The sequence below is a fragment of the Ipomoea triloba genome, chromosome 3 (genome assembly GCF_003576645.1).
Source record: "Ipomoea triloba cultivar NCNSP0323 chromosome 3, ASM357664v1".
Lineage (NCBI taxonomy): Eukaryota > Viridiplantae > Streptophyta > Magnoliopsida > Solanales > Convolvulaceae > Ipomoea > Ipomoea triloba.
In genome coordinates this window covers 10,930,489-10,940,935 of record NC_044918.1, presented here as the reverse complement: position 1 = coordinate 10,940,935, position 10,447 = coordinate 10,930,489, and the positions used below count along the sequence as shown (strand labels likewise).

Genomic DNA, 10,447 nt, shown 5'->3' with positions numbered 1-10,447 from the left:
CAGCGAGTGGTTAATGATACCACCCGTCGAACCTTATTTAAATTTCAACAGGCGCAATGCTAGCTAGCTGCTCCTCAAATCTTGTTTCCAGTTTCAGTCTAGAGGAAGATGAATTTGTTTTCTAGTACGTGTTAGTAATTACTTATACATATATTTGGTTGTTTGAGTGCCAAAGAAATTAAATAATTAAGAAAATTTATTAGGTTAGTTATGGAGTACCTGAATTCTTCTTCTCCCAAAATGTTGAATCCCCCGGCCTAACAAAGCATATCCGGTAATTCAGTGGCTTAGCAACAATAATGCCAAATGCTGGTGTACATAAGGGATATGCCCATTGCCGCTGTTGAGTTTCAAACATTTGTCTTTTCTCTCAAATACCAATCCTTATACCATGGACCAGGGTTCAGAGTGCGCGGTGGACCTTGGTGCATGTGTTTGTCTTATTTTGTGAGTTTTTTGTATGTTGTTCTATGAAATATGAAATTATGTACCTTTGTGCCTGAAACAAGTTAATAATTGTGTCTTATGTTATGAATTTGTGTCTTGTGTTGTGATCTTTTGTGTCTTTGTGTTATGAAATTTTATACTTTACAAATATGAATTTTGTACCTAGTCGTTTCGATCCAGCGTCCATAATCCTATATGGACCTGGTTCATGATATAAATTGTCCTCAAATACTCCTAATGAATTATTGAACTAAGCCTGTGGACGTGCACCTAAATTATATTCAATATACTGTGATGATAAAAGCAATAATAGATTGTATGTGTGGAACTACAAACGTCCTATCTAGTAATAACTGCATTTGTGTATATTCAAACAGTTGGAACCAGATCAGATGTAAATGATGGAGATTTTCCATCCTTGTTTCTTTCCCGTCAGTAAAAAACAGAAGTTCTTAACCTTATAATGCATAAAATTTCAGTAAACTTTACACTTTTCTAGAATTCATTACCGTCATTGTTCTTGACTCCTTGTCGGGTTCGGTTGAAATTGTAATCTTGAATAGTAAGTTGGTTCCAATTGCAAGATTAAACCGTTATTATTAAAGGTCATGTGTTGTTTTATGATCAAAGAAAGCCTTCTAACCATGACAAATCATATTCTTTGTTGAGCTGAAGGGCTAAACTATTCAGCGTTTCATATATTACATGACCTGCAGGATGGCATCTGTCTTCCACTGTGAATGTACATCTTTTTCCGCTCACATGAATGAGGCTCTGTCCTGGGCTTTTACTCACTTGATTGCTTTTCATTCTGGTCCGGGTTGCAGCAACGCCATCCCACCGCCTTGCTGATGCATATATGTTTGCCATCTCTACATACGGAGCTGCCCTCTGCGGTTCCATTTCAAAGAGGCGTTGAGCCGCGTATTCCCCAATCTCCAAGCTGCAGTGTATCTTGCAAGCACTGAGTAGAGAGCCCCAGATGCCAAAATCAGATTCCACGGGCATATTTTGAACGAATTCCAGTGCTTCTTGCAGCCTTCCACAGCGCCCAAGGAGATCCGCCATGCAGGCGTAGTGATCCAAGCTGGGGTTAATTCTGTACACTTTAGTCATCATATCAAAGAATTCCCAGCCTTCCTTGAGGAAACCGGCATGATTGCAGGCCTGTAGGACGGCAAGGAATGTAATGTGGTTTGGTTTAATACCCGAATCCAACAATAGTTGAAAGTTGTCCAATGCCTCTCTGGATTTCCCATTCAGTGCATAGCCTGCTATCATAGTTGTCCAGGAGACAATGGTTTTCTCCTCCATGCTGCAAAACAGCTCTTGAGCATCTGTCATGTTTCCGCATTTTCCATACATGTCTAGTAATGCATTACACACCATTATGTTGCTACTCTTTAAGCCATTCAATGTCGCGTAACTCTCCATTTCTCTCCCAATCTCGAGAGCCCCAACTTGCCCACAGGCTGAAATGAGATATGTCAGGGTGACCATATCAGGTTTCTCACCGGCTGCTTCCATACTTGTGAACAGAGCTAATGCCTCATCCAAATCACCTTTCTCAGCGTACCCGCCAATAAGGGCAGTCCATGAAACACAAGTTTTGTCTGTCATGGTATCGAAGGTGAGGCGAGCTGAGTATAGATCTCCGCATTTGGAGTACATAGAAATAGTGGTGTTAAGAACAGAAACATCTGCATCACACCCTACCTGAATTGAGTGGGCGTGGATCAACATTCCTTGAAATAATGCTTCAGGGCTGGTGCAAGATGAGAGCATGTTCAGAATGGTGCTCAGATCAGGTCGGAATCCACAACGAAGCATTTGTTGGTAGGTTTGCATAGCTTTACATGAGTTCCCAACACATGCACAGCCTGCAATCATGGCATTCCAAGATACAACGGTTACAAACTTCGAACCGATTCCTTTGAAAACCATGTGTGAAGAGCCCAAGTCACCACATTTAGCATAGGCAGCAACCCAAGTATTAGCAACCGAAACATCAGACTCAAATCCAATCCGGATTCCAAAAGAGTGAATTGCACTCAACAACCTGATATCCTTCAGACTGGAAACCAACCGTGTCAATCCCATTACTGTGACCGAGTCTGGCCGAATCCCATCAAACACCATCCGCTCAAACAAACACGAAACTCGATCAACAAACCCAATTTGCACATAGCCGATAATAATGGCATTCCAAGAAGCAATGTCCCTCTCAGGCATTCTGTCAAACAGAACACGTGCTAAATCTACTTTGCCACATTTCACATACATGTCAATCATGGCTGTTTGTACAAACATATCTGAATAGCACGGATATTTCAAAATCTGGGCATGGATGAGTTGGGAGTATTCGAAGTTGGAGAGCTTTGCACAGGCTTTTGCCACAAAGGGGAAGGTGAAGTTGTTGGGTTCAACGCCATTCTGCTTCATTCCGCGAAACACAAGAAGCGCTTTCTGGCTCTGCCCATGGTTTACTGCTTCCCTGATGCTACAATTCCAGTTAGAAATAGATGAACGATTTGTTAAACGGTTAAGAATCGGAGTGGCAACTGGCTTCACCATATATTCTTCGCCTGCAGGGAAGTGTACATACAAAACCACTTCTAATGATTTTCTGGTTAAGTAAAAGAAGTATTACTAAACAAACCCCCAGTAATTACTTCAAATGATGTAATTAGGATGCATTTTCCCAACTATAAGACCTAGCATTTTTCATGTTGTGACTTGTGTAAACCTTTTGAGTTTTTTGCAGTCATTGACCATCTCAAAACATGAAGGGATGATTTAACCACTATTGCAAAAATCCCCCGCCTAGGTGCTCCTAGACCGAGGCGAGGCGAAGGTGGCCGGCCGCCTAGCACCTAACTCAGTGCTCCTAGACCGAGGCGAGGCGAAGGTGGCCGGCCGCCTAGCACCTAACTCAGCCGACTGGGTCGAGTTGTAGGTCGCTGCTTACACCTAACTCAGGCGACTGGGCCGAGTTGTAGGTCGCCGCCTAAGCACCACCTAAACCGCTTAAGTGCTAGTGTACCACCCGACTAGCGTCTACTGCACCCATAGATTTAACTATGAATTTCATTAATGAATTACCACCATCCCACCAAAACTTGAAAGTAGAATTGGTTGAGGTCCTCTGAAAGAGGCCCTCTCCAAAAATTGGCGTATGCCATTTATTGCAACGCTCACACGGTATTCTTTAGTAAAAGGCGAAAGAATAGTTCGCTATGTGCTCATTGCATGGCTGCGTGAAATTTCTTTTTCGACACCACAGTCATTATATACAAGTCCAAGGCGCTGGATGGGATTCTGTGTTGTCAATGTGGGACAACAACGGTTGCTTCAGTTTAGATATTCATATACTCGATCTTCTATTTAATTTCCACCTGTTTGGCAATTCCACCATCTCCGAATTGCTCCAAACATAGTGGGAATTAGTTATCCAATGCTTCTGCCATTTTTCTTCTTAACTATTTTTTGTCTTGTTACTCTTTATACTTAGGATAGGATGCATGGCTTAGCTATAGGACGGTGCATGTGAGTACTCTTATATTGTTATTTCTTTAACTAGTATTTTCGCTCGTGCGTTGCATGGATTGGATTTGTTATAATATTTTAAGAATATTTGGATCGATATACAATTATATAAATTATAACATCGAATATTATATAGCGCAATTGATGAAATTGGTTAGATCGATTATGTTTTTTTGATGTTTTTCTTGCTTGAATTAGAGCAAATAATTGTCCAATTACCCAATGCGATGCACGGATAAATTTTTTATTATATATTTAGATAATAAAAATAAAGATGAAATTATAAAATAATTCTAATATTGAACGTATACATTTATTTGATTATAAGATTAGTGCAAAAGTATTACTCAATTAATTGAATAATATATGACTTGTTTGTCAACAATTATCTTTAAAAGATCGATATGTAATATGACTTATGTAATTATATTATTACTAAAATAAATATGGGAAAATGATAAATAGTTTAATTATATTTATTATAAAAATAAATTCAACGATCAATGTTTAGCTTAATTACCATAATGCCAAAACCTTGTGGTCTAATGGCGCCCGGTTGCACTCCCATATGAAAAGGGAAGGGGGTGGGTTTGAGTCTAGTGGAGGCAATGTGGGTTTGAGTCTCAGTGGAGGCAATGTTGACTTTTTGTGCTTCAGTAGATTGAGAAAGTAATTATAAACAGATATTATACTAATATATGTGTAATTATACTTTTATACCTTAAGTACATTCATTTTCACTATATCGCATTTAGTTTTTTCTTCCTCCATATACGAATGAACTAATTTTAATTATTATAAAAAATCTAACAACCCATTTTTAGTTTATTTTTTTAAAGTTTAAACAATTTAAAGTTTTCAAAAGAAAAGTGTAATTAATTTTTTAAAATAATTTTCAGTCAATTAGCAATATCCTTTCTCTTTTCCAATTTGCCTAATTTATGTTTCCTTTTCTATTAGGATCTTTTTATATTTTCAATCAATTAGTAAAATCAGTTTTCTTTTCCATTTTATCTTTACTATTATTATTGTTTGGGCGGGGATTTCACAAAGAATGATTTTATTTTTATTGATAGTAGTATAGATATAGAAGTATAGATAATTTGTTGAATTATTATTATTGGTGTAAATAATAATTAATAAATTATTTTTTTCTTATAAAATTACGCAGATTTTGTTTTCATTATTCTCACAATTATAATGGTTTAATTATTATGAGAATTTGATAAATAAATTTTGTTACCAATAAAACGTTATTATTTTTTTACCAATTAATTAATAATATTATTTTGTGCGGGAAATTCGAAGGGGAGGACTTTACTTTTATTAATAGTCTTGATACGTGAATATAGAAACAATATTAACAATTAATCGATATTAGTTAATTTTCATTTTACATTTTCTTACCAAATAAGCTTTATTAATTATTTGACCAATAAGATATTTAATTAATAGCATTTTGTCTGGACAAAAGGTGCTCCGTGAGGGTGTTATTCGTCGTATTGGTAACGGGGAGGATACTATGGTCTGGGATTGGCCATGGTTGGCTGACAAGACTGACTCGAGAATTCACACTGCATGTGTTACTGAATTAAGAGCTACTCGTGTCTGCAGTTTATTGGATAATAATGGTTGCTGGGATGAAGAGTTACTAAGGGATATTTTTGTTGCGCATGATGTTACCAGAATTCTTAGAACCCCGATTTCTCTTGACCACGCTGATACTTGGTGCTGGAAGGGTGATATTAGGGGTGTCTATAGCGTAAAACATGGATATCACATGCAGACTAGTCATCTTATGGATCAAGGGGTTATTGGTGAATTCTCTCAGTGGACAAAGTTATGGAGATTACAAGTGCCACCAAATATCAATAATTTTTTGTGGCGATGTATGCGAAACATCTTACTTGTCCTCGAGGTTTTGCGTACGAAGAGAGTTATGATGGGTGGGGGCTGCACATTCTTCGTCTACCATTGAATCAGTTTCTCACCTGTTCTGCGAATGTCCATTAGCGTGTGAAGTATGGGATTCTAATGATATTCTTCAGGGCCGTTCCGTTTGTCAATTTGTTGCAGCCACCCTATGTGATGTTGACCCTGTGAAGGCATTGCTATTAGCTGCGAGGTTCTGGTCTCTGTGGACGGCGCGCAACGATCACATTTGGAATGGCAAGGCTTGGTCTGTCTCTATGTTGAAAGGACAAGTCGAGCGTTTGGTTGCTGCATGGCAGCAAGTGTACGTGGCTTTTCCCGTGATGTGAGAAATATATATACTGAATTATTACCATTAGTAATTCTAGTTTAGAATTGTATTACGAATAGGAACGTAGGGAAGAATATATTTTATTAGGAATTCTATTTTAATTTACAATTGTATTAGGGATAGGAATTGTATTACAATATTTTACAATATTACGCACACCAAAATATTATAGGTCTGTTTTGGGCGCGAAGTTAAAACTGAGGATATTGTTTTTATTAATAGTATAGATTCTAAAAAGAGAAGAAAACCCTGTAAATTTATAAGTGCACCAAATAATCATAATACTGGAACGCAGAACAACCAGATATAAATATCTTTGGGAAATGTCTAGAATCTGTTTGACTTAAAAATTACAATGAACTTTTATATATATGTGGAAGAAATTTATGAAAATATTATAGTTGTTGACAATACAATTGAATTTAAAGTTGCTCATATTATATGACAATATGAATACAGAGCTAGGCGTTAGAAGTGCCCTGATTTGTTAATGTATAAAAGGAGCAATTTAAGGCATATATAGCTCAACTCGCTGATAAATGTATCCTCTTTATAATATGCAATGTACGTCATTGAAGTGTTAACCCTTTAGGTTATAAATGGGTGTTTGTACAAAAGAGAAACAAGAATGATAAGGTGGTGTGATACAAAGTAAGTTTGTAGCCCAAAGGTTCACGCAGAGATCCATAATTGATTTTAATCAAATATATTCTCCCATAATGAATGTCATTAAGTTTCACTATATAATTGGCAAAATAATAATTTAGATATGCAGTTATTTAAAGTCATGGCCGCATAATTATGGGTCATTAGGCGCTAATGTTTATTTCAAAAAATCCTATTGGATTTATAATTCTCGGAATGAAAAGAGAAATGAAAAGCTTTACTTAACTTGAAAACAATAAGCAATGACTGAGTAATTTCCTCCTGAAGTAGGAATATGTAAAAATGAATGTGTCATTATATGCTCATTAAAGAGTTGCTAATAGAGTTATTTATTTATTATCTCAATCCATGTTGATTACATAACTATTATTGAAATACAGAAAGATATTGTGATATTTGTCTAAAGATTGAGTTTGAAATAACAGACTTGGAAAACCAAGTATTATCTCGATCTACATATCGAGAAAGGATTTTATACACTAGTTAGCCTCTTTTGAAAAATGTTTTTGACGCGTTTTATATGGATAAGTACAATTTACTTATCACACTAGTGGTTTCCAATCTCTTAAAGAAGATAAAGAACTGTTTTTGAACTCAAAAGTAGGATAATGATGGTGCGTTGGGACTAGAAGTCCATTACTAATTTGTCATATTGGACCTCTACTTAATGACCAGACATTTCATAATCGCATCAGGCCTGATATTATATTTAAGAGAAAAATGCTTGTAACATTTAATGCTCCTTTTGCAATTAAATATTTGAATAGTGTTTAACATATCCTCCCGTATCTTCGAATTACAAAAGGTTTTGACGTTTATGTGAGAGACAAATATATGATTTTGATGGGCTACTTGGGTACTTGTTATTTTATTTGATCCCCATGATACCAAGTCCCAAACTGGTTATGTTTTATTTTACCCAATTGTCCTATGTGAGGGCAATAAAACTTGTGTTGCACAAATAATAAATGGGTATGTTTAAGAATATTTAGCAAAATATATAGCGTCAATACTCAATCCACGTGAGTTTCAGAAGAGTCATGAGATTATTATTCAATCCTGAAGATTGGACTTAAATCAACCTTGAAGATTGGACTTGAATAATAATCATGATGATTGGGTCTTATAGACCAACATTTGTACTAGTTTTGCAACACATAAATGAATACATATCATGTACTCTTTTCCTCAGTAAGTTTTTCCTCATTGAGTTTTTCTAGTGTGGTTTTAACGAGACATGAGTATAATATAGTAATGTCAAAAGGGAAAAGTTGCAAATAAATATTTAAATAGACAAACCCCAAAATTCTAAATATTATGCTCAGAATGCTTATGGTACAGTTGTACTCTTTTTCTATTAACTAAGTTTTTTCCCACATGGTTTTCTTATTGTAGGCCGGGTTTTTAATGAGGCAACCGGAACAACACATAATGCATTACCCATATATCGTGTACTATTTTCTCGACTAGATTTTTTTCACATGGTGTTTCTAGTGAGTTTTTAATGAGGCATGATTATGATAAGATAGTGTCCAAGGGCAGGGATGGATCCAGAAAATCAACTGACGTTAGAAATGTTAATGACAAAATATCAAACAGTGATAATAAGGTTAAAATACAAAATACATTATAAATTACAATATAATGTTTTCGATAGATTACATGATAGTTAGGGTCAGAGCAAAAAACATACTTGATGGGAGTGAAAATGTGAAAACATTTATGACAAAATATGAAACATAATCAATTAGATAAAATAATTTGAATTACACTATATTCATAAATACTTTTTAATTTTAATTATTTTTAGTAATATCAACTTTAATTTTTTCTAAATTAATTTGAATACAATGAAGTATAATATAAACGTGTATACCATATTAATTAAATGATTAATAAAAAGTAGACTAAAAGAACATTTAATTTGTTAATTAAATTATTCATAAAATGTAGACTAAAAAAATATTTAATTTATCTTGTGAAGGATTGAAAGAGATAAAGTAATAAAAAGTGTTGCTAATGAGATTTAAACCTATATTGATAAATTTTTAAATAATATCTATATTGATATTTTTATTTTAATGTATTAAATTAACATACAATTATATTAAATCACTATATTATAATAATTTTTAATATAATATAGGATCATTTTCAAAATATTGTAGATTGATTTTTTTTTACCATACTATTGCAATATATAATTAAAATTAATATGGACTTACATAATTAAATTCTATTATAATTGAAATCTTCTATTTACTTTAATATTTTATATAGAATTGAAATTAACATGTTATTATTTTAAGTCTATTAAATTAATTAAAATTAATTTCTTTTATATAGAATTGAAATCTTTTATTTAATTTAATATTTTAATATTATAGATGTTTTTAAATTTTTATTTGTTTTGAATTTCAATTCAAAAAATAATAAAATTAAAATAATTTCATTTGGTTCAAGTTTAGTTATATATCTTTTTTAGTTAATAAACGTAAACTTTGGTGCAAAATAAAATAAAAATAAATCAAATACACTTTCATTGTAATGTTGGGTGACTAATCAGTATTTTTTATATTGTTGTAATGTTGTGTGACTTATCCGATGTTGTGTGAACCTGTTTATATTTTTTTTATTACATAAAGTGTATTTATAGATCTTTAACCAATTTACTAACGAGTCTTTTGCAACCATTGACCATCACAAAATGTGTTTAGATTATTTAATTTAACTATGAATTTCATCCCTGAATTATAATCATCCAACCAAAACTTGAAAATAAAATTGGTTGAGGTCCTCTTAAAGAGGCCCTCTCCAAAAATTGGCGTATGCCACTTATTACAACGTGCACACGGTATTCTTTAGTAAAAGGCGAAAGAATAGTTCGCTATGTGCTCATTGCATGGCTGCGTGAATTTCTTTGTGATACCACAATCATCATATACAAGTCCAAGGCGCTGGATGCGAGTCTGTGTATTCAATGTGGGACAACGGGTTTAAATACTTCCCCTGTTTGGCAATTCCGATCCACCATCTCAGATTTACTCCAAACATAATGGGAATAAGTTATCCAATGCTTCTGCCATTTTTCTTCTTAACAATTTACTGTCTTGTTATTTTATACAAACTGGAAAATGTCATTAGCTAATTTGGTTCACAGTAGTCTGTGATGTAATAGAGTCGCTAAGTCAGTTGCACTCAAAAAAAAATAATAATAAAAAAATAAAAAAAGAAACTATAGGACGGTTTGAGTTCTCTTATACGATGTTGTGTGAGACTTTTTACATTTTTTATTTGTAAAATGCGTTTGTAAATTATTAAAGATAAAAATTTATTGAGGTATATCATAAATAAAAAAAGTTGAAATTTTCAAGAATCTTGTAGTTTAATAGTACGCATTACTGTGTTAGTTTGTGAATTTAGATTGAATGAATATATATTTAGCAACATTTTGCAAAGATGGGAGATAAATTTCGTGGTGCTGCCAACTTCATCGTTAATCAATCATCTTCTTCATGAATATCT

General features: G+C 33.8%; 1 protein-coding gene and 2 non-coding genes across 3 annotated transcripts; all 3 read right to left on the bottom strand.

Moving 5' to 3' along the window:
- Window positions 1-1,014: 1,014 nt before the first annotated feature.
- LOC116014062 (pentatricopeptide repeat-containing protein At4g19191, mitochondrial) lies at window positions 1,015-3,072 on the bottom strand. Its single transcript, XM_031254051.1, has one exon. It carries the CDS (start codon window positions 3,019-3,021, stop codon window positions 1,072-1,074), a length of 1,950 nt encoding a protein of 649 aa, XP_031109911.1. The 5' UTR covers window positions 3,022-3,072; the 3' UTR covers window positions 1,015-1,071.
- Window positions 3,073-3,585: 513 nt separating this feature from the next.
- Window positions 3,586-3,702, bottom strand: LOC116014541. The gene has a single exon (XR_004097411.1). It is a non-coding gene; the product is annotated as a U5 spliceosomal RNA (small nuclear RNA).
- Window positions 3,703-9,713: 6,011 nt separating this feature from the next.
- LOC116014540 lies at window positions 9,714-9,830 on the bottom strand. The gene has a single exon (XR_004097410.1). It is a non-coding gene; the product is annotated as a U5 spliceosomal RNA (small nuclear RNA).
- Window positions 9,831-10,447: the final 617 nt, after the last annotated feature.